Source organism: Protopterus annectens, chromosome 4.part0 (genome assembly GCF_019279795.1).
Source record: "Protopterus annectens isolate FY-2018-M chromosome 4.part0, PAN1.0, whole genome shotgun sequence".
Classification (NCBI taxonomy): Eukaryota; Metazoa; Chordata; order Ceratodontiformes; family Protopteridae; genus Protopterus; species Protopterus annectens.
In genome coordinates, this window is record NC_056733.1 from 1,795,906,609 (window position 1) to 1,795,931,147 (window position 24,539).

Consider the following 24,539-nt stretch of genomic DNA (forward strand, 5'->3'; position numbering starts at 1 on the left):
TCCTTTCAAATGCTATCCCTTCAAGCATTGTTTACTCTGCTACTTTATCAGGCATTTCTAGTTTCCCTGGATCGCAAGGATGCTATTCACCCCCCTTTCAGGAAGTTTTTACATTTCTTTGCTGCTTTCTGGCAATTTCAGTTCCCCTCTTTGTCTTTTGGCATCTTACTGCCCAAAGGATCTTCACCAAATGCTTCACTTCTGTGATTGCTTTCTACAGGCTAAGGGGAGTACAGGTCTTTCCCTACCTGGATGACTTGCTTATTAGGTCTCCTTTCAAAAGATCTTACTTCAGCATATACACTTTACCATTTATCTCTTGTAAAGCCTGGGTGTTACTGTAAATTTCCAGAAGTCATTTCTGACTCCTTCTGAGGGTCATGTTTTTCTGGGATGCAGGATCCAGACTGTTGCATTGCTGGCATCCCTGGCCTGGAAGGTGGATGCCCTCTGTTTTTCTTGGAAGAGGATGTTTATTTATGCCTTCCCTCCTCTTTTCTCTCATTCTGAAAGTCCTCTTCAAGAAAAAACAGGATGCTCCCAAAATCTGGTTAGTAACTCCCTTTTGGCCCGGACAGCATTGGTTTGCTCTTCTTCTGCATCTTGCCAAGGGCAGTCATCATGTTACCTTACAGGGTGGACCTACTGACACAAGACAAGGGATCTCTCATCCATCCGCACATGTCCACTCTTCAACTGACGTTATGGGTGATAGGGTTTTGACCCCCCACAGACACCTTTTTTTTCTGACGACATGCTTCGAGTCCTGCAGGAGGCCAGGAAACCCACTACTAGGAAATCTTAATTATCCAAATGGAGGAGGCTTTCTGTTTGGTGTCTTTCACATAACCTGGATCCACTTACTGTGGATGTTCCTTTGGTTCTTTATTATTTGTGTGAATTACTCAATGCTGGGTTGGCACATTCTTCTGTTAAGGCCCATCTGTCAGCTTTCTCTGCTTGTCTGCCTTTGACTCCCCCTTTAGCCACTAGATTTGAGGCCAAACAGTTTCTTAAAGGTGTCCTTCACATTAGGCCTCCTAGGAAGCCTGTCCCTCCTTCTGGAACCTTAATTTTCTTTTAGAAAATTTGACTCTGGTTCCTTTTGAACCTTTCTTCTGCAAGACAGTTGTTTGAACTGCAAAGCCCTTTTTTTTTTTTTTTTTTTTTTTTTTTTTTATTCAGTATCAGGTATCCCTAATCCTTCTTTTATGCTCAAGGTGGTTAATGAGTTGGCTCTTAATCGGTCTATTCATTTGCCCACTTTTTTCCTTGTCTGCAGTCTGCTATTGAGAAGATTTTGCACACCTTGGATTTACATAGACAATTCAGATATTTTAATATGACTTTTCTTCCCAAGTCTTTAGGTTTGGCTGTTTCCAAACAAACCATTTCTTTTTGGATATCTTTTCATGGGAAGAGCCTTCCATCTTCTATTAATGCTCATTCCACTAAGAATACTGCATCAGTGGTATGGAAGGATATAATACAACTGTGTAAAATATTACCATAACAGTAGATGTCCTTATCTTCACTGGTGCAGTATTCAATCCCTTCCTCCCTCTGGTCCTTTTTTCTTATGGATATGCTTGTTACCTACCTTTATCCTTGGACTTTTGTTCCATCTAGGCTTTTCAGTTCTGAGGATGGTACATATGGATGATGTGACATACAGCATACCTTTTACAACCAAAAGGCTTTGGCATATTGGCTGGATGTCAGGCTAATACTGCAACAGTGAAGGTTCCACGCCAGGCATATCCAACAATTAGAATGTCCATAGAGGTTAAGATCCTATCCATCCTATCCTTGTATTTTGTCTCCTACAGGCTGTTGATGGGAGATCTATGCCTGGCATACAAGGCATCGTCAGACCTTACTCTAAAGGGCATCCTGCATATCCACAAAACAAACAGCACTAGAATTACCCATTCTAAAGGCAGCTTATACCTTGCCTGTGATACAAGTATGACCTGCTGGAGAGGCAGGTATGTATCCTAGAGATTATCTCTTCTCTGGAACAGGCTCCCCATCCATGTGAAGCAGAATTCCTCCCTAACCCAATACAAGTGTAACTTGGACAGTTGGATGGGGAACAGGAAATTCATCCCTGGTTTGACACCTGTGTCTATAATGGACACATTCTCCCAGGGATTATGCAGTCTTGAAGTTAGTATATATATATATATATATATATATATATATATATATATATATATATATTTAGGAGGAGTGTGGGGGGCATAGGCAAAATGTTTGTTTTTATATAAAAAAGTATTTAAGTAATATGTTAGTGAAAGTCGTAGTTATACAGCAGTGTGCAGGAGAAGCAAGATAGAGATTTCTGAGAGGCAACACCACGGAAATAAGTAAAGGTAACAGAACAGGAAGTGGTTGGATCATGCACTGGATGTAGTACAGTTTTAAACAGATGATTAATAAATAAGCTTAGTGAGAAGAAGACCAGGGAAGGCTGAGTACAAAGATGCAGGATTACTGTCATGAGAGAGGCTGTAAGGTGTCAGTGTATAGTTTCTGCTGGGTAGAGGGAGATACAAAAGGGATGTGACTTGGAAGTGCTGAAAGAAGAAGGGAGAGAAAAGCAAGTAGTGAGCCAGGAGATACTGAAGGGGAATAGCAGAGTGTAATAAAGAGATGTGGAGATGTGAGGGAAAGTAGGAAGTGGTAAGGAAAGTGGAGAGGTAATTAAGTGGTTTATGAAGAAAGGGTGACAGAGACACAGGCTGTAGATATACCAGTATAGTGTCTTTAGGTAAAAGTTAGGGATAGCATATCTTAGAATATACCATGTGGATGGACAGGAATTTTTATCTAGCCAATATTTGTGAACAGGAAAAGCCATGTGTTCATTAGCTGCTGTATTAATTGCACACAGTACAGAGAAAGGGCTGCCAGTCTGTCCTGATAACTTTGATTTTTGAGGTCACTGATCAGTATCCCTAATGAGGGTTATATTAGGATTTATTAATTTTATTGTTGTATTTTAACTAGTTTTTACCTTAATTTTGATTGTTATAATTGGGTATGTTTTGCTGATAAAAGCTGTGTTCTAGTTGGCTAGTCATGGTCAGCATTTTATTTTATTATTTTTATTGTTAATTTTTTTTAAGAAGAATTGTTTTTATTTATAGAGTACTGATTTAAATGGCAGTGTTTTTGAGGGGTTGTTATTTATATAGTGTGTACAGTTACTTATTTACAGTAAAGTTGAATGGGAAATGACATCCAGATTATTTTACGTTTTTTTTCTTATAAAGTAAGTGTAAATTTGGGTTTGGGGAAATTGTTTTAGATGAGCTGGAGAATTTTGGGTTGGTGTGTGTGTCTTTTGTGTGTGCAGTAAGCAGACTTTTTCTTCTGGTTTTAGCATGTAGGTGACTTGTAGTAGCTTTGATGCACTAAGGATAGTAATAAATTTATGATGGTGCAACAGTGATGTAGATAAATGCCTGTTGACATCAAGAGTGCAGACAAGAAATTTCTAAATATTTTAACAGATAAATTACCCTGCCCTTATCTATCATGTATCATTAGGATAAATATATACACACACACACAAACTTACCTGTGTACATGCAGACTACACATACACTTTCCAAAAAAATTAAGCATCCTGTACATTTCAGTTTTAATTTCACCATTAAATAATACTTTACTCATTGTTGTCTGTTTACCCTTTTAGCCAAAGATATGGCTGTTAAATATCTGTTCTGAACCAGTTTACTTACATGGTTAATAAATAAATAAATAAAAAGAGGAGTTTAGGATTTAACCATTACTTTGGAGGCGAGGTGGTTTAACTTTTTTGGCTTTGGGTGACTAGTGGAATAGGTAGAAGTATTTGAACAAGAAAATCCAGAAGGAACTGGTAGAAGTTTTTAGCATTCTTTGTCTGGAAAATAAAACATTATAAGATGAGAAGAGAGGCCTTCATAAGGTTATTGATAATTTTGATGAATATTTTTGGGCTTCTGAACTGCCATTGGAAAAGAGGCATGTTTTGAAACTTGGTGTGGGTAAACTAGGGTGTAAGATATTTGACCTAATTTTCTTGGAAATAAACTTGATGGGCAATCTTATTCTACTTAATGAATATGTAAAGACTATTCTTCCAGTTAGACTTGAGATTATCAGTGTAGTTTATCTCAGAGGGTTTAAAGCCAATCTGCAGAATTATCTGCTTGTACTAAAGAGGAGGACAGAAAAAAAGGCAATACACCCATAATAGACAGGTTTTTGCAACTGGCATTAGTTTCACTTTTATGCATATTCTAAACGGCTGTAGTATAGAGCGGGCATTCTGCAGCTGTTTCCTCTTATGAAATACCTCATGTTGGTTGGATTCTTTCTGGTAATGTTATAATTGGATTCAGTAAAAATGAGAATGTTCCATGCTGATTACATCACTAAAGTGTGGTCATACAGTTCTGCCTAATGGTTGCTGCTAACTCAGTGTCATATTTTATTTATTTTTTAAACAATTTTCTTTAATACAAAGCTAAAGAGACTCACAATGTGTGGGCATCTTTCAACAGCTGCAGTCTTGTGAAATTACAGGAAGTGATAAGAAGTGCACTAAATCTATTGTTTGCTTTATTTTTACGTTTCAGGCCTCCAACAGTGCTTCTTATATCCAGGATGCATTCCAACTTCTTCAGCCAGTACTGGAAATTTCTCACATCCAGACTTTCAGAGACTTTTCACAGCAATAAGGAACAGTTGTTTGCCAGCATCCACTGCTGCATGGCTCTGCTTAACTGACTAGACATTTAAGAACATTGCTTCCTTGAGGAAGAGAATGATCATGTAAACCACTATGAAGTGCCATTGTTAATGAGTTGTGGGCAGCAAGACTTGTTCGTGAACTGTCTTACTACTATCAAGTGGTGGCAGCAAAACTACACAGGCATAATTTCTTTCATCATAAAAAGACATTTTAACATTTTATAGTCTTTAAATTGTTCTTTTTTTTAGTATGATCAGATTGCTTGTAGACTGTAAATGTAAAGTGGTTGCAAATTACAGCAGATCTAAGTTTTGAACCGAGTTACTACTAGCACTTTATGGTGATACTGAGCTTGCTTTGAGTTAAATGAAACACTGTGCTAAAATATTAGAATGGAAATTCTTTTAATCATACAGAACGAAACACTTGTGGTTATACTTCGCTGAGCTGCAAAAATATAAAAAGTATATATTGTACATGTTATTTTGTCTTCAGAACTCAGCACAACCAGGTATAGATTCAGATGTATTAAAAAGAAAAACAGTCATACCACAGCAATTTTATTGCTATCTCACATCAAATGGTAGTGCAAACCAGAAGCGTAGCTGGTTCAACCAGCGCCCTGCACCAGTACTGTGAACCAGCAAGCACTTTGCACTAATAAGCCGGTTTCAAAGATTGGCTTATTACAGTTCTATGCCCCCAACCCCATCTCTCTTCCTCTAATGTGTAAAAGAATAAATAAATAAATAAATAAAATGGATGTTCCCAGATGGCCAGATACATGACATCACTCCCCTGCCCCCAGCTATTCGGGTCCTATTTCTGTGCCCTGCACCCAACTCTCCTTTAACTCATTTTAATTAAAAAAGGTCTTAGTTTTAAACAATAGTACACTGTTTGCTACAAATGTAGCAAGTCATTACAGTAGTTTATACCCTGCCAGCACAGAGTGTTACAGCACTCATATTTTAGATCACACACGGAGCACTACAGTACTCAGGTTTGACTGCAAGCCGGTATTGCATTGAAGAAAGATTGGAATTAGCTGACAGCCGATTGCACCCCCAACACTTTGCAGTTGCCCTCTTGCCCCACCCTAGCTACAGTACAGACTTTCATGGCTTGAGTGTGGTTATACATACAATACAACTCCCCCACCTCACTCCTGGGTTGTTTTTTCAGACACTACATAGTATGCCTTTTAATGTGAGTCAGGGCTCAGTGATAGCACTTCCAGCAATCCAGATCATTTGACCACTGAGCATCTCAAATGCAATGAATGCTTTTCATTTGGTCAGGAGGAAGAAGAGTTAGTTAAATTAGAATACTAACATATTTTGGAATGTTACCCATAAATAAGGAAAGCAACATCTCCACTTTGCTGATTTTGTGATAATACTTTACATAAGAAAGTGTCAAACATGGCCTGAAATATACACTCTTAAGCCTAAACTTCCATTTGTGTAGCTGATCAAACACCCATTTTTACAATACGTTTCTAGCTAAAGATTCTTGCTGTGGAACTTTTGTCTCTTTCACTTATGCTTTAGTTAACATGTATCACTGTTGCATGAAATTTGCAATCCCTGTGAAACAAATAGGTGCATTCTTCTGTAAGACCTGACTGGATTCTGTCTTTTAAAAAGATTCAGCTTTGGCACACTGATGTATCCAAACAAAAACAGAAGAAGTAGACTTTTGCTGCAGAGATCTTTGTTGATTACTTTTAAAGCTGAATTAGTCTTAAAAGATTCAGTGGCAAACTGTAAACATTTGTTCTTATATTTTGTATTAAATAATCTGAGTAATTTTATTGTTTTTGAGAAGTTATGTGGCCACCGTCTCTGATACAATCCTTTCCACAGGGAGACATGCCTTCATTCTTCTTATTATATTTACTGTTTAAAATTTTTGTGCATAGTTTTTCATTGAGGACTTGCGTGCTCGCCCCGCCCGATTTTACTATGAGAGACTGTAACACAGTTTTTCACATCACAGATGTTTACTCCTATATGTTCGAAAACTGCTACATTCAAAGTAATGGGACAGCTGAAATCAATATTTTTTCAAGGGGCTAGGCCACCCTGTACCCCCTGAATTTGTGTGTGTGTGTGTGTGTGTGTGTGTGTGTGTGTGTGTGTGTGTGTGTGTGTGTGTGTGACTCCACAGTCTCACATCATTGGGGAAGGGAAATAACTCCCAAAAGCAGTGCACCTCTATCTAAGGCAATCACTTGTTTCACTCTAACATCAGCAAGTAAGTGATTTCTGATGTCATGCATCAAGGGTGCAAGGGGGAAGCAGCTTGTCCTGTTTGAAGAACAGATAGCTCTAAACCTGTTATTTTCAGTCCTGAAGTTAAAGTCTATGAGCATTCCCAAATGTAGGCTTCATGAGACAGTATTGCCTTCTTGCTTACTGTGTGTATCATTATGTGACATGGAAATGGCAGTCATATGGACACCACACCCTTTCAGATAAATACATATATCATTGTGGGGTCTTGATGGCATTTTCTCCTGCCTCCATTGCAGAACAGCTTCCCAAATTGAGTAATTCTTTTTTTGTCTTTTCTGAATGTGAGAGCCGAGTTGTTGCCTTGTTTTGGGCTGTTTTATGGATATATAGTACATCAAACCCTATGTGTTCCCCACAGACTACATGCTAGAACCTCCAGATTGTTAAAGTTGTGTTATAATTAGTATTGTGCTGTCTGATGTAGGACCAATCATGCTACATTACAGCAGAAATGTCTTCCCCATTAATGCTAATCTGTTTGTAGATAATTTTGTTGAGAAGAGCTTGCTCTGATATTATAGTTATGCCATACTGCCCCCCTGAGGCTGTGTGTGTTGCTATCATTGTGGACCAAGATGTCCTTCAGCATCTTCCTAAGTCTTTGGTCAATACGTTACAGCCTTGGGTTCATGTATTCAGTAACAGTAGACCTAGAAGTTGACAGAGCTAATGTTTTGTGAGTAAAGATCCTTCACTGGGTCACTGGTGCTATCACTGTGGTTGTAAAATAACATCAGACTTTCTGTTGTCCACATACTGAATGTACTTTTAATATGGGTCGTTACATTAGTATCAGTTGAATCACTACTGCTGTAACCTATAAACCCAGGTGGCTGCATGGTTTATCAAAAGCACAGCATACACAAGTTCCCTAATCCCCAATGTAGAATGAATGTATGAATTAATAAATAGATAAATAAGGTTTCCAAAGTGTAAGCTGTGAAAACTGCAGTATTTGACTTTTAACTTCTTAAGTGTGTCCATGTCAGACAAGCATGCATTGATTTTGCACTCACAACTGGCAGTTCTTATTTGTCATTTGCAAAGCTTCATCAGTGGATTAAACACTGTGAAAGGGCAAGAGTAAATGTTTTATATGTATGTATATGTACGTGTGTGTATATATATATATATATATATATATATATATATATATATATACACACACACACACACACACATATATATATATATATATATATATATATATATATATATATACACACACACACACACACACTTGAGACTTGACCCCCCCCTTAAATTACAATTTATTTTATATTAACTGTATATTTTTTATTATTTTAACTACACTTCCTTGGAGTTTTGAATAAAGTGCGCGGACACACTCACACGCACACACACGTGAGGCTTGATCCCCCTTAAATTACAATTTATTTTATATTAACTGTATATTTTTTATTATTTTAACTAAACTTCCTTGGAGTTTTGAATAAAGTGCAAATTCCATAACCACTGAATCTCTTCTTAGCGAAATACAGTTGAAAAAATATGTATGCTGGGTCACCACAGCAAAATGAGTGAAAATCTAAATCATGCTGCATTTGTACATCGTGTTCTTGTTTGATCAGCTATATGACACTAAATGAATATTTGGGTTAGATGAGAATTGTATCATTGTCAGATGCTCCCAAACAGTTCTGTCAACTTCTTTACTTAATAATTCTAGACAAAACCAAAAGTAATGTGGGGTACTTTTAAGTATTACTCAAATTCCCTTAAGAAGTTAATAAAACAACAGGTTTTCATCAGTATGTATTTTACTAAACAGTAAGAAATATGAAACTCTGACTGCAGTCCTCTGTGATATGTCATGAAAATAAAAAAATGTATGCAGGGTAAACATATGAGACAAAATCAGGGACAGCTGAGAGATGTACTTTTAGGCTACATGTGTTTAGTTGCATGTTGAGGGTACTTGTATAAGAAAGGAAGTTCTGAATGAACATAATGTTTTCTTTAAACGTTATAGAATATTATTAATCTGTGTAATTAGGTTTATTATTCCGAGTGTGTCATAATCGTGCATCAATAAGACATTTACTTCAAACAGAGTATAACTAAACATTTTTCTGATCCGCATTCATGAGTAGTGGAACTGAATTTGTATATATGTTTGCTCTTTCCCTTTCCTGAAGATCCCACCTCTACTTTTAGATCCTTTACAGTATTCAGTACTTCAGTTATAGTTAGTTTAAACTTCGATTTTCATTTTCTAGTAATTACTTTTAGACAGCAGTTAATATTAATCTTAGTAAGGCTTTACTCTATAGGTAAAAGCCTGCATTCCAGCTGAAAAGAATAATTGCTTTAGCGACAGCCATTTGCTCCCCAACATTTCTGGTGGAGTACTCTGTTGGGAATTTTTTAAATCTGCCAGCTCATTACATTCAAGAAACATGTTTCCCAGTTACCTCTCTCTTTTCCATCATACTTCCAGCATTTGCTATCTACTTGAGGAAAAGTTTTCTAAAGTCTTCTTTTGAGCTTTAGGCTTATATGCTATAAGCCATACACTATTTTAAAGTGGAATTATGTCTGTTGGGCATGAGTGGAAATATTTCCACTCAGATTTTATTTTATTAATCCTCATTCAGGTTTAAATAGTACCTTAGGTACTTTGCAATGCACATCTCAGCAGCACTGCATTTGCTTTTGCCAGGAGCAAATGGTTTGTTTCACCACAGATAGTGCCAATTTCTTTTCTCTCTCTGGCTTACAAATCTAGCCAGTAAGAGACTGAAATTCTAAGTCATATATCGAAGGAACTTGACTAATACAGGTACCATGGTTTATTTTAAAAGAGGTTTGTAGAGAGGCATGTTAGTAGTCCCACAGACAGTAGAGAGAGAGAGTTTCTTTTTAAATGCTGCTTTGCCCTTTTTAAGATGATGGATGCATCTTTTATTTTACTGACAATGTGTGAAATGAGCTACAAATTTGTTGAGGGAGTCACAAAGGATGAATATTTTGCAGGAGTTAGGAACTAAGCAAGCATGTTGCAGTAAGCAGTACCAACCAGTCTACATGTTGTATTTTTTAAGTACCACCTGTATTTAAAGAATTCTATCCATTGCTGGCTCTGCACATTCTAAGCAGAAGGATCCTATGTGCATAGCAGGTCTAGAGTTGTTATGGGAATAGAAGACTAGTAAGCAGCTTTTTTTCCATTGTTTCCATCTGCATATTTTTTCTTCCTGAGCATACCCCTCGAAGCAGAACAATCCATAACAAAAAGGTATGAAAATAATGACAGCCCAACAACTCTTAACACATAGACAGATATATACTTTTTTACAACAGCCACAATATTTATAGACTGCTATATGCTACTGAAATGCCATTTTAACTTTGCAGCTTAAGTAGAGCAGTACATTTTGCTTTCTGTTGGCAAAATGTGTGTATAGCTGCATATATGTGTAATATGTGTGTGTCTATATTGTGCACACACCTACATATATGTATATTGAATTGCTGATATGTTACAGTTTGTTTAATCTGGTATTTTCATTTATTCTTGCTTTTTCCTTAAGGCAAATTCAGATCACATGCCTTTTAGTCACTCTGTAAAGCAATTGTTCCTGATACATAGATGTATGCATGCATACATACATACAAATATTTCAAACACAGGCATTAATGCCCTTCTAGACTGCCTATATGCCAAAACAAGTGTTCCCATAATAAGTGTCCAGGCTATTCTTAAAAATATCTAAACTAGTGATGTAGTTTAGTAGTCTGTTCTATGCATCAGCTGCTGTCTCAGAGAACCAGTTAGTACACTTCTCATTCCTGTAGAATTATCTACATAGGTTGCCTGATGATGCTCTACTTCTTTTTGATAACCTCAAACATTCCCAGAGATAGTTGTCCCTAAATTCCTTATGTGCCTGAATAGGATCTCCTCTTAAATATCTGTAAGAAACAGTCTTTTTTAATAACTTAAATTTTCATATCCATGGATGCTCTTGGTATATTTTCACTGTACTATTTCCAGTTTACTCATGCTTGTTTTCTTATAAGGTTTCCATATTGTTATTCCATACTCAAGTTTGGGACTAATGTAGTTAGCAAACAACGACTTCATCATGTCCGATTTCCTAGATTTTATAAATCTTTTTATACAACCTATAGTTGTAGAAGTGTCACTAACTAATTGATTTGTATCTTTTGGCTTTTCCCGGTTAGGGGTTGCCACAGCGGAACTCCGGTCCGCTAATGATTGGCAGTTGATTTTTACGCACCGGCTTGCCAGGCCTGACGCACAACCTTCAACGAAGGTACGCCCATTCATGCACGTCTCCACACAGAAGACGCTTTAGCATAGAATCGAACAGGACAACGTCTTACTGTGAGGCAGCAATGCTACCGCAGCACCACAACCGCACTAATTGATATGATTAGAAAAACTCAGAGCTGGATCTACCCATATTCCCAGGTACTTAAATGAATGTACAGTTTCAATCACTGTGTGCTTTATTAAATATTCACCTTTCAATTTGTTTCCCAATCTCATATGCTTAGTTTTTGATGTATTTATCAGCATGTTATTCTCCTGTGCCCAGGTGGTCAATTTAGTCAAGTCCTTTTGCAGATATGCCCTATCTATAACACATGTAATCAGTTTACCCAGTTTCAGGTCATCTGCATTCATACTGTAGAACATGTCAGATGAAAAACATAAGTGTGAAACAAGTAAGGGCCTAGGACAGCCATCTGGGACACCCTGACTGTAATCCAGAATTTCATCTGTCCAATTGCTGTATGATACTTGCCATGTCCTATTCATAATCCATGCAGCTATCCTATCCGTCTTATCAAGAGTAAGTCAATACCTAGTTGTAATTTATTGATCAGTATTTTGTGTATGACCCTGTCAAATACTGAAGATATATCTATATAAATTATATCATAGCACAAATTTGCATTCTTATCTATTACAATATTGAACTGATGTTGTCATCTTCATTCATTCATTAACCTGTGGGTCTTGGTTCCGACCCTCTGAACCAAATGGCTGCTTCACTAGCTAAAGATTCCAAGGTCAAGTTCCTCCCTCCTGACCATAATTCTTCACCCTTCCAGATTACCTCAGATCTCATTTTCCACTTGTTGGAATAACAGCGAGGTTCCAGTGCCCCTGAGCTCCTCCCTGGGTTTGACTGTATTTTGATGCTTTGTGAGTGTGATTGTTATTTCTTTCCTGTTTGTTTTCCTACCCTTTTCTTTTCTTGTAGTTTAAAATTTTTTGTAGGATAACTGTTTTTTTTTCAGTTAATCGGGTTTTCTCACCTTAGTGTTCCTTTCCTCTCCTTTTTCTCTTCTTTCTAGTTAAAAACAAAACAAAAAAAAATATGTCTCTGTCCAGCTACAGCTGATCAGAAAGAGAAGATGTTAGGTTTCAAGAAATGCACTTCCTGTGAGAACAGGATCCCATTGTCTGATGCTTATAGGAAATGCATTTACTGCCTGGGGCTGTACATCTGGACAGCGAGTGCAGTATTTGTAAGATTTTCCTACCTAGGGCCATGGCAGATAGGAGGAATAGACTTATTTTGAAACATTTGCTCCCTCCTTCCTCTTCCTCTGTTGTTCCTTCAATGTCATGGGCTCAATCCCCCTCCAAATCATCTAAAGAGGCCCAGGGGAGCAGGTAATGTGTCCCCACATGGTCCTCTTTGGAGCCTCCAAAAAGGTGCCAATGTCCTTGGAGCCGACTTCATCAGCACCGGTCTCTTCTGCTTCGTCTGCTGTTCCTCCGCTCTGTGCCTAATCTGCTTATTTACAGCCAAGCAAATTGGATCAGAGGTCTCCTCCTCATGCCTCGACTTCTGGCTTGGGGCCAATCAGCCCCACTTGGAAATCTCATTCTCTGAGAAAATCTTCCAGGCCTGCCTCTTCCACATCCTCCAGATCTTCTCGAAGCTTCTCTAAGAAAGATGTGGGTAGACTAATGAGGCAATTTCTCAAGGCTCAGATCCAGATAGGGGTTTTGTCCACTCCATCTCCCCCTGGATCTGTGAGGCTCTCCCTTTTCTGCCCCATGGCTCCTTCTCCGATCCAGCCCTCGGTTTCAGAGTCTTTGGTTCCATTGGTCCTGGGTGCTAAGGTGATGGGGCTGATAGTGATCTCATCTTCTCCCCTGACCATTTTCCAGACATGCTCAGTTCCAACTCCGTCAGGGCCAAGTGCCTCTTGGAGACATAATCTCAACATCGGTTCCAGGGGGTTGACTTCCACTCTGAAGTTTTTGGAGTGGTCGCTTCCTCTTGGAGCTTTGGCATTTGATAGCTCAGCTTTGACTCCCCCTTCAGAATGGGAGGCTCTGGGGCTTCAAGAGGTTCCACTGTGGTAGTTTCAGCTCCAGAAGGGATGCTTCCAGAGGCCCGGAGCCATTCAGCTTTCAAATTAGTGGGGAGGGCCCTCTCCCATTCCAGGAGACCTTTGGTTCTCATATGTTTGGAACCTATCCCTACCCCTTCTGGATTGGTGCCTAAGGCGTTTAGTCTGCCATGTGAACAACTGGCTCTAGAAAGTTTCTATACACTTGTCTGTAGAACCCCAGGGCTCTTCCAACACCTCCTTGGAACATCCCACCGAGGAGGTCCCTTGGAAGAGTCAATGCAAGAGGAGGCACATTGATTCCTTTGATGAATCTCTGACCTCTGACACTAATTTCGAGGAAGGCAAATGATCCTCAAGATTGCAAGCAGAAGAGAAATCTCCTTTGGAAACATTTTAGAAATTCTCCATCAAAAAGGTGGTTGGTCTGCCCAAAATCCCTCTGTGGAGGAATCGGTGCTGTTGGGAGGCTTTCATGTCCAGCCCATCTACATCCTGGGTGTCCTCCCCTGCTGAGCCACTCATTGAGTTGGTGTCTTCTAGGGCATGGAAGGAACCGGTTATGGTGGTGCCCATTCCGAAATGCGTCGATAAAATCTTAAGCACTTCCCTGGACAAGACTGTCTGGACCAAGGGCATCCCCATAGATGCCATGATTGTTGAGGCAGCCACCAGAAAGGAGCTAGCCCATGAAAGCTCCAGTGTTCATCCCTCCAGTAGAGCATCATGGGCTTTGGTTAGATTTGGCAAGAGAGTTTATGCCTCCTCTATGTTTACTCAGAGGGCGTTAAACTATTTATCGCATTTAAAATATTCTTTCTCCCCACTAGAATTGGACATGCCCACAAAAAGGAGAGCATTATGGACTGATCCTAATAGGAATAGATCCTAATAACTACAGGGACCCTTCTACCCTGACCTTAGCGACCACCTGCATACCTTTATTATAAAAACAAAATGTCAAATGCGAATCCTATACCCCATAACTAGATTAGTAAGGAACAGCAAGAATTGACCAATTCCTAGATGATCTCAAGGCTCTCAAGCACATCCTAAAATACATCCTAAAAATCCCTGGTTAGTTATTTATTTATGTTTTTTTACCTCACAGATCAAATTCTCCTATTCTACCAAACCTAACTGCTCTACTAGGCATTTACAGTGAACTAAATAGCGAGAAACAAATTCTAAAATTAGAAAATTAGAATCAAAAAATGATAGGGAATAAATGCCCCCCCCTGCCCCCCATCAAGTTAGTCCAGCAATCGTGACAAATCAAAGTAGCAAAGTAATCTGATAAAAAACAAACAATCTGTCACCTCAAATAAAGAACAATCAAGAAATAAGACAAAAAATTCTGGGCTGGTTAACCACTACCATCACTGAAAATGGACATGTATCCAGTTGGACTAGCCCGGACAACAAATGTAAAATAAATAAATAAAAATAAAATACTGAAGGACCTGGTCAAGGAACTCTGTAGCTCAGCCCCAGCCATGTCTGCTGAGAAACAGAAAACCTTTTCCTCCAGACAGGCCACCATTCAATCATTGACTAAGGTGTCCATGAGGCTTATATCCCATGCAGCAGATTGTACCTCAAGGGCAGCCAGTTCTGGCATTGCCATAAGGCTTCATGCCTGGATGAGGCTGTGTGACTTTGCTGAGCCCTTCAAGATGTCTTTTGTTAATGTGCCTTATGACGGATTGACCTTATTTAGACCCATAGTTCGTGACACACTCTTCTACAGTGAGAAAGATGGGAGGACTTTGTCTCCCTTCGGAATCAATTTTTGTACTCCACATAGGCCCTTTTCCGGGAACCGGCATGCCAGTAAAAAGATGTGATTCAAGAAATCTCAGGATTCCTTTCAGAACTCACTGGAATATTTTCCCCCAGAAGCAGAAGGGGAAATGAACAGAGTGGTAGACACTGCCCAATTGGCAAGGGGGGGCGCTCAAAACCAAGGGTCTCAGGAACCCTAATCAGACAGATCCTTCCAGCTGTCCTGAATGGTTGCTCGACTACCTTCTCCTGGAGGCAGTCGGGGGCTGCTTTTCCTTACACCCCACAGCCAGGGAAGCCATCACAAATGACCAGTGGATGCTGAGGATGGTATCCAGAAGATACTTCATTCCCTTTTTAGAAGAACCAAATCCAAGGAATCACCTCCCTGATGTTCCACCCAATCAGAGGGAGAACACTGCCATAGAATTCTCAAAATTCCTGCAAAAAAGAGTAATCTGGGAGGACCCTTCCAATCAAGTCGGACTGGGTGTCTATTCCAGATTTTTTGTACATAAAAAGACCGGAGACCTGAGACCAATTCTGGACCTGACTTCTGTGAACAAAAACATAAAGAACAAGAAATTCAGGATGGTCATGGTTCAGTCCATCCTACCCCTGTTGAGAATGAATGACTGGATGTGCTCTGTAGACTTGAAGGATGTGTACTATCACATCAAAATAGAAAGATGCTCCAGACGGTACCTTCATTTCAGGCTGGGAGCCAGTCATTACCAGTTCAGATCACTCCCATTTGGTATCACCACATGCTCCAGGGTGTTCACCAAGTGCTTTGACAGTAGTGACAGCCTATTTCTAATTTCTCTCTGAATCACAAGAGACACAGCTGTGGTCTCTTTTCAAGCTTCAATATGCAAATAAAAGCCAAATACAAGTTAAACACAGTGTAAAGAAACTAAACCACAATATACAAAATAGAAAAAGGCAATAAAATAAAATTACTTCAAATGAGAGCACAAATGGTCTCATTTGAAGTAAAAATAAAACCTGGACTCCCATCTAAACCTGGATTATTCAGGAGTTATTCTAAGGCTAACCTCCTGCTATTAAGTAAGAACCTGGCAACATTTCAAGCCTCATAAACCCTGAGAACACTGCTGCCTATGCAGAACTGTTCACAGAAACCCTGTGCAAACATGTTAATAGCTGCATAGAGGCAGCTGTACCCAAGAAGAAGAAGTACAGAACTAACTCAAAAACAAGCCACCCTGGTGGAATCACAGAATCAGTAGGAAGAAAATCATGACAAAAATTAGGAGGTGCAGTACCCAGCAGGATAAAAGCACTCATCAAATTATGCAAACAACTCAGAGGATATATAAAGTCCACCAAAGCCAAATTTGATGTAAATTTGGCCTCTCAGGCCAAAGACAACCACAAAGCATTATTTGGCTATGTCTGCAACTTCAAAGGCAATGCACAGTTGTGTGCAGAGTTTATTGTAAATGGAGCCACCTGTACTGAGCCAGAAGATATAGCAAACCTCCGGGCTGATAAATTCAGCTCCAACTTTACCCCTTTCTCCCCTTCAACCTTCCCTCAGGAAATATTATCAAATATAACTCCCCCTACTGTTACTTGGGAACAGTTCCTTAATGTTTTGTCTAAACAAGAACACTGCATCAGTGGGAACCAGACAGTATCCCAGGATGCCTTCTAAATAGCATGAAACATGACCTATCAGGGCCTCTGGAATTACTGTTTAACTGTAGCCTTCAAACAGGTTTCATGCATCATGAATGGAAAAAGGCAACAGTCATCCATCTGCACAAAAGTGGGCCATCAACAGACCCTGGAAACTAAAGACCCATAAGTCTCACTAGTCTTATATGTAAAACCATGGAAAGAATTATCATGGAGATGATCAATAGAGATATAGTAAACCTCCAGATACTGGACCCAACCCAGTTTGGTTTTGTCAAGGGCAGATCATGCCTAGTCAACCTGGTGGACTTCTTTGAGAAGGTCACCAAAGCAACTGAAAAATCATTCACACTGTCTACCTTGACCTGGCAAAGGCATATGACACAGTACCTCACTCAGGCATTGTTGACAAACTCGAGAGGTTAGGTACAAACCCGTATGCCACCCAGTGGATAGCCAACTAGCTCACAGATGGGACCCAGGAATTTAGAATTGGGAAATACACCTCTACAAAGAGGCCAGTCACAAGCGGAGTCTCTCAGTGATCAGCCCTTGGACCTCTCCTTTTTGACATTTACTTATCAGAAGTCAAGGCCAATGTCAGTGATCTCTGGCTGAATAAATTTACAGATGATTGCAAATTAGGAGCTGTCACTGAATCTCACACTGACACAAATGTTCTCCAAGAGGGGCTGACACAAACAACTGGTGTCATAGCCATAGACTAAAACTAAATGCCAGTAAATGCATAACTGTATCCTTTGGGAAGTCATCCATCCCTGGTAACTATCATATTGACAACACAGCCCTTAGAGTTAACCCAGTAGTCAGGGACTTAGGGACACACATAGATAGTAGTCTAAACTTTGACCATCATGTGTCTACAGTGGTGAGGAAATTGTTCTTTGTTCTGCAACTTGTAACAAAGGTATGGCATCTACATCTAAGGAAGTCATTGTTTCACTGTATTCGGCATTCATCAGACCTATCATTGAGTACAATATCCCCTTTGGTACAGTGGATATAAAAAGTGTACGCACCCCTGTTAAAATGCCAGTTTTTTGTTGTATATAAAATGAGACCACAGTAAATCATTTCAAAACTTTTCCCACCTTTAATGTGACCTGTAACCTGTACAAGTCAATTGAAAAACAAACAAATCTGTTAGGGGTAAAATATAAAAAAATGCATACAATAAGCTGGTTGCATAAGTGTACACACCCTTACACTAATTCTTTGTTGAAGCACCAAATGATTTAATTACAGCATTCAGTATTCTTGGGTAGGAGTCTATCAGCATGGCACATCTTGACTTGGCAATATTGGCCCACTCTGCCTTGCAAAAGCCCTCCAAATCTGTTAGATTGTGAGGGCATCTCTTGTGCACAGCCTCTTCAGGTCACCCCACAGATGTTCTATTGGATTTAGGTCTGGGCTCTTGCTGGACCATTCCAAAACTTTAATTGTCTTCTGGTGAAGTCATTCTTTTGTTCATTTGGATGTATGCTGTGGGTCATTGTCATGTTAAAAGGTGAAATTCTTCTTTATCTTCGGGTTTCTAGCCGATGCCTGAAGGTTTTGCCCCAAAAGTGACTGGTACTTGGGACTGTTCATAATTCCCTCCACTTTGAGTAAAGCACCAATTCCAACTTATCCACAAAGCATGACACTGCCACCACCATGCTTCACCATGGGGATGGTGTTCCTTTGGTGATTCAAAGTGTTTTTGCACCAAATGTACCTTTTGGAATAGTGGCCAAAAAGTTCAACCTTGGTCTCATTAGACCATAACACATTTTCCCACATGCTTTTGGGAGACTTGATGTATTGTTTTGCAGATTTTAGCCAGGCCTGGATGTTTTTGTGTGTGAGAAAAGGCTTCCATCTTCCAACCCTACCCCATAGCCCATACATATGGAGAATATGGGAGATTGTTGTCACATGTAGTACACAACCACTACTTGCCAGACATTCCTGCAACTCCTTTAGTGTTGCTGTAAGTCTCCTGGCAGCCTCCCTGACCAATGAAGAATGAAGATAGACAACACAGATGGAACATTATGGTAAGAACATAACTTCTTTTTACAGAACATCATATTACATTTAGTAATAGATCTATTTTCAACCTGTGCATGCCGATGTATGGTTTTAAGTCCCACTCTTTCCATTTCTGATGATACCTTATCCAGTTTTTACCTTCTCCATTATTTTTCCACGACATGAAGATAGACTTAAGGGGTCTGTATGACTCTGGGTTTGTCCTACTCCTCTTTCCTCTTAAAGACAGGTTTAATAAATGCATGTCTTCAGTCTTGAGAAGTCTCTCCATATTTATATGACCTAGTAAATAAGGGATATAATAGTACTGTAAGTGCTTGCTGAAGTGTTCTCAGGTCATTACTACTTTTTCCATCTCCTCCAGTTTGCGTAGTACTTTTTTAATATAATCTATTTTGATTCCAGTATCTGAGGTTGCCTGGATATCACTAGAACAACTTATCACCCACTTTGTGGAGCCAAACAGTTTTGCATAAGATTTTGTAAAGATATTTATAATCTGTTATGCCTGAGAAGAAATTTTAGACTCTACACACAGTTTATCAATTTATATGTCTTTACACCTTCCAAATGGTTTCCTATTATGTCCGATATCTTTATATAAATTTTCTTCAAATTATTTTTGATCTTGTCTCAAACTGTTCTTAATTTGTTTATCCAATTTGTTTATTTCAATTTTCAAAGTTGTAGTTGGACTACTTTTCTAATCTTATAATTTTTGTCTGTCACATTAATCCGGTATCATGTTCTTATGGCAATATATCCCACTGATGTTGTATGCCTAGATCCTGATGATAAACATTTTTCTATTTTTGCTGTCAATTTTTCTTTCAAAACTTTTCATATCCCTTCTGCAGTTTATCCACTGAACACATCACTTTTTTACATAGTGACTGTTTTGCTTCCATATAGTCTGTAAATAATTTTCTGTGCATTGGTTTAGATTTCTGTTTGGCAAAATTATCTAGCAACAAATTAACCTTTATAACCACATGATGACTGTACATCAGTGGTGGTACAACTTGACATGAAGTAACAGTAAATGTCCTTATATTCTCATGTTGCAGTATTCTTAACATGAGGGATCCTCCACCTGAGGCGACCCGAATGTCCGGCCCATATGCAAAAGCTGAGTATGGCTGCTGTATGGTACGTGGGACGTCACACATAGGAACCATAAACCGTGGGCCATAAATGTGACAATCACATGCACAGACCTCAGAACTTATCTGCCACCAGTTGATCATCAGCTCACTCAATCTACTCTGTGCCAGTGTCTTTAAATAGATAAGTATCCCGTTGAGAAACATTTTCTGTTCTGGTTGCTGGTTTTTTTTTCCTCTTTTGTTAAGCTGATTCCGTCCATGTCATCTAGGAAGGGAAAATGTAAGTGTGGATAGCAAATCCAACACAAAGACAGCCACAACTTCTGCCTCTTTTGTGTAGGGCCTTCCCAAAGCATGTTCCATTTGCCAGTCATTCGTCTTTAAAACTCTGTGCAGCCATCTCACAGCACTAAACTTGTTTGTGGAAGACAAACATATTAAGCGACTTGCTTTGGGTATGAAAGCAATGTCTGCTGTATCGGCTGATCCACCAAGAAAGAAGGTCAAAGTAGCAAGGCTGGAAAAAGCTCCTGTGCCTCCAGGTTGGGACGTCCCTCCAGCTGCCAGTCTAGGAGCTGAGGTACGTCCGATGGCTTTGGCAACTTCGGCGGGTACCATTTCAGATGCTGCCCTAGTTTCTCCAGCCTGCACATCCACAGAGGTACCAGCAATATCGGCTTCTGAGGGGGGAGACCCAGGTTCATCTGAATGGTTCATGACAGCTTCTATAACTGAGGAAAGCTCTTCTAATCCTCTGGTGTCCCTGGATCCTAGACCTACACCTGCTCAGCCCGAACCAAAGACTCCTTCACCAAAAAAGAAAAAAGAAGTCTAAGCATGTGTCTGCTTCTTCAGAAAGTATTCCTTATTGGCAGGCATTCTCTCAATGTCTTTTCCAGGCCTTTATGGCCCTTAGGCCTACTTCTTCACAGACACCTTCTGATCTGCCAGCTTTGAGTCCCAGGCCTGCTTCTTTAGGCCCCTTGCCTCATTCACAGACACCTGTGGAAGATTCATCTTCCTCTTCAGATGAGTCTCTTTCATATTCTTCACAACTGGCTTTACCCGTAGGATACTGTTCTCCTGAAGAGGACTCTGTAGAAGGTGATTCCCCACCTGAAGACATCACCTTTGGGGAAACTATTTCCAAAATGAGGGAGTACTTCAAATGGGATTCCATACAAATGACAGAAGTTCAAAAGATATATTATAAGTATGTACAGATGGAATCCACCCTCCCACTCAGCCGTTCCTCCAGTGATCCCAGCCTACTTGGACACCTTTGCCTCAGGTTCCAAAGCTCCAGATTCTCAGCCACCAGCCCCAAAAAGACCTGATGACTTCAAATTTCTTATCAAGCCTCCTATAGCAGACCCTGCTGTAATGAGCAGATGAGCAATCCAGACAGATTCCCTCTTATTCCTTTCTTCCATCGAATAAAGATAGTAAAATAATGGATAGGTTAGGGAAGAAAATTTACACATCTTCCACCCTGGCCTTTAGAGCCACCAATTACCAAATGCATATTGTGAAATATGCCTTAAACTTGGTCTCAGAAGCCATGGATCACCTGAACTCAATTACAGATTTACCCACTAAGGCACAGGTGGCTTCTTCCTTTTCATTAGCTGCACAGGTCACTAGACAGTCTATAAAATGCAGCTGTGATGCTGCAGAAGCATCAGCCAGGTCAGCTACTTCAGCCTCAGTCCTCCATACGTACTCCTGGCTCATGGTACAACCATTGCCTGATGATTTCAAAAGCAAAATTATGGACAATCTTCTTGACAATAGCTTTCTGTTTGGAAAGCAGTCAGCAGAACTGTTTAAAAACTTGCAGGATAAGAGCAAGGAGCTGCAGGACCTCAAACACCTTTTTTGTCTCACCAGTGCCTAAGTTTCATAGAAACTACCCTGCCAAACCTGGGTTTATCAGGAAAGCTTCCACTCCACCAAACCCAGAAAAGGTGCCAGAAAGCCTTCCTCAGCCAGGCCTTCCTCCTCAAACTACTCCAAGACAGCCCTTTCATGACAGGCCTAACAGTGCATAACTATCAGACACTAACACTCCATCTTCCCCTTTCTGCCCACCTCTCTCACTGTCTTCCCCTGTAGCAACAGATCACCTCAGACACCTGGGTCTTGTCTGTAGTGGTAAAAGGATATTTCATGACTTGGAGGGGAAAAACCTCTCCCAAAAGATATTCCACACCCCCCAAAGAACTAAATTCATCTCATCCCACAAGTCATTCAAGATCTTGTCAGACAGGGTGCAATTCAAAAGGTCCCTCCAGGACAGGAAGGCCTAGGTTTTTATTCCAGATTCTTTATAGTCCCAAGAAAGGATGGCCCATGGAGACCCATCTTGGACCTGTCCCTTCTAAACCCTTTCCTACATGTACCCACTTTCTGCGTGTTCTCCCTTCAAACACATCTTCCATTCTTGACCCTCAGTTCTTATCTGGACACTTTAGACCTGAAAGATGCATACCTTCACATCCCTGTCCACCCATCTTATCGGAAATTCCTTGGACTATCAGTTTACTGCCTTGCCCTTTGGTTTGTCCACAGCACCAAGGGTATTCAGAAAATGTCTAGCTCCTGTGGTGGCCTTTTGCAGAACAAAAGGTGTTCAAATCTTCCCATACTTAGACAAGCTTCTTATTCAGGCATATCATCCAAGTACTCTACAAAGGTTCCTACAATTCACCATTTCCCTTCTCAAAGGCCTAGGTTTCACAATCAACAATCTCAAATCCTCACTCCCTCCCAGGACCAGGTGTTCCTTGGTTGCAAAATAAGAACAGATTTGATGAAGGCCTTTCTTCCACCAAAAAAAGGTCACATCTTTGATCACTTGCTTCCTGGAACTACTCCTAGATAGCTGCATTTCAGCCAGGGAGTTTCTATGCCTCTTGGGGTTTATGGCAACCACACTTCCCATGTTGCCCCTAGCCAGGTTACACATGAGAAAATTCCAGTGGTACCTGGAGAATGTTTGGTCCTAACATGATCACCCACTAGAGTTTCAGATACCATTCCTTCCATGCCTCAAGAAAGAGATCTTGTGGTGGATGCAGTAAATTCACCTGAACCCAGGACTACCATTACAACCACTCCCTGCAGTACAACAGATGTACACAGATGTATCAAAATCTAGGATTGGGAGCAACTATGAACAGACTGAAGGTTCAGGGCCAATGGGTCCCCTATCTTAGGAAAAAACACATCACTATCAGGGGAAATGACTGCCCTTAGCCTACCCCTAAAAGCATTCCCTCCTCTCATACACCTAGGACCTCTAAGAATCTTTACAGACAACATCACAGTCCTGTGGTATATCAATAAGCATGGTGGGACAAAATCCTACTAACTCTGCAGACGGGCCATCCAAGCTTGGGAAATGGCTACCCTCTCCAAGGTCACACTGCAGGTAGTTTACATCCCATCTCAAAATAATGTTCAGGCAGATGCTGTATGCAGATCACTGTCACAGAATCACAAATGGATGTTGCACTGGGATGTCTTCCTGGGCATAGTCCACGAGTGGGGTACACCATAAATAGATCTGTTTGCCTCCCCTCAGAAGAGACAACTGAGGCTATTCTGCACAAGAAACCCTCCCCTCAAGCCTGGAGGGTGGACACCTTATCAATCTCCTGGAAGGTGATGTTTCTTTATGCATTTTCCCCTTCTCTCTCATACAGAAAGTCCTGCTGAAAATTCAACAGAACAAACCAAAAATCTTATTGGTGACCCCCTTGTGGCCAAGGCATCACTGGTTCACCCTACTTTTTTGTCTAGCCAAGGGCAATCACAAGTTACCCCACAAGGTGGACCTCATCACACAACTGAAGGGATCACTTATTTATCCACACCTCCATACCCTCAGCCTAATCCTGTGGGTGGTAAACTTTGATCCATTTTAGACACCTTTATTCAGAGGACGTGCTTTTTGTCTTGCAGGAGGCCAGGAAACCCACTGCCAAGGAGATCCTACCTATCCAAGTGGAAAAGATTCTGCAGTTGATGTCTTCAAAAACAACTAGATCCCTTTCAGGCAAATGTACCTCTAGTTTTGTGTGAGCTCCTTAAGTCTAAACTTTCATATTCCTTAGTGAAAGTCCATTTATCAGCTAATCTCTGCTTGCTTACCTCTCAGTCAACCTTTGTTATCCAGATTAGAGGTAAAACTTTTCCTTAAGGGGGTACTTCATATCAGGCCTCCAGTGAAACATATCCCTTCTCCTTGGGACCTGAATATCATTCTAGAAAAACTCACTACTGCCCCATTGAGCCAGCAGCATCAGCCACCTTGAAGATGTGTACTTGGAAAACAGTGCTTCTTGTAGCCCTAACTTCAGCCAGAAGTGTGTTAGAGCTACAGGCACTCATGGCTAACCCACCATACTTTATAAGGATAGGGTCTCTCTTTGTACAAACTTGTCCTTCATGCCTAAAGTGGTTAGTGAACTATCGCTTAACCAGTCCATCCACTTACTCCCATTCTTTCCT

General features: G+C 40.2%; 1 protein-coding gene across 1 annotated transcript in view; it reads left to right on the forward strand.

Moving 5' to 3' along the window:
• FAM114A2 (family with sequence similarity 114 member A2) overlaps positions 1 to 7,848 on the forward strand; it is a 1,115,082-nt gene extending 1,107,234 nt beyond the window's left edge. The window contains exon 15 of the mRNA XM_044069930.1: positions 4,632 to 7,848. Within this exon, the coding sequence (XP_043925865.1) occupies positions 4,632 to 4,733 (102 nt within the window). The 3' untranslated portion in view covers positions 4,734 to 7,848. The remainder of the gene's footprint in view (positions 1 to 4,631) is intronic.
• Positions 7,849 to 24,539: the final 16,691 nt, after the last annotated feature.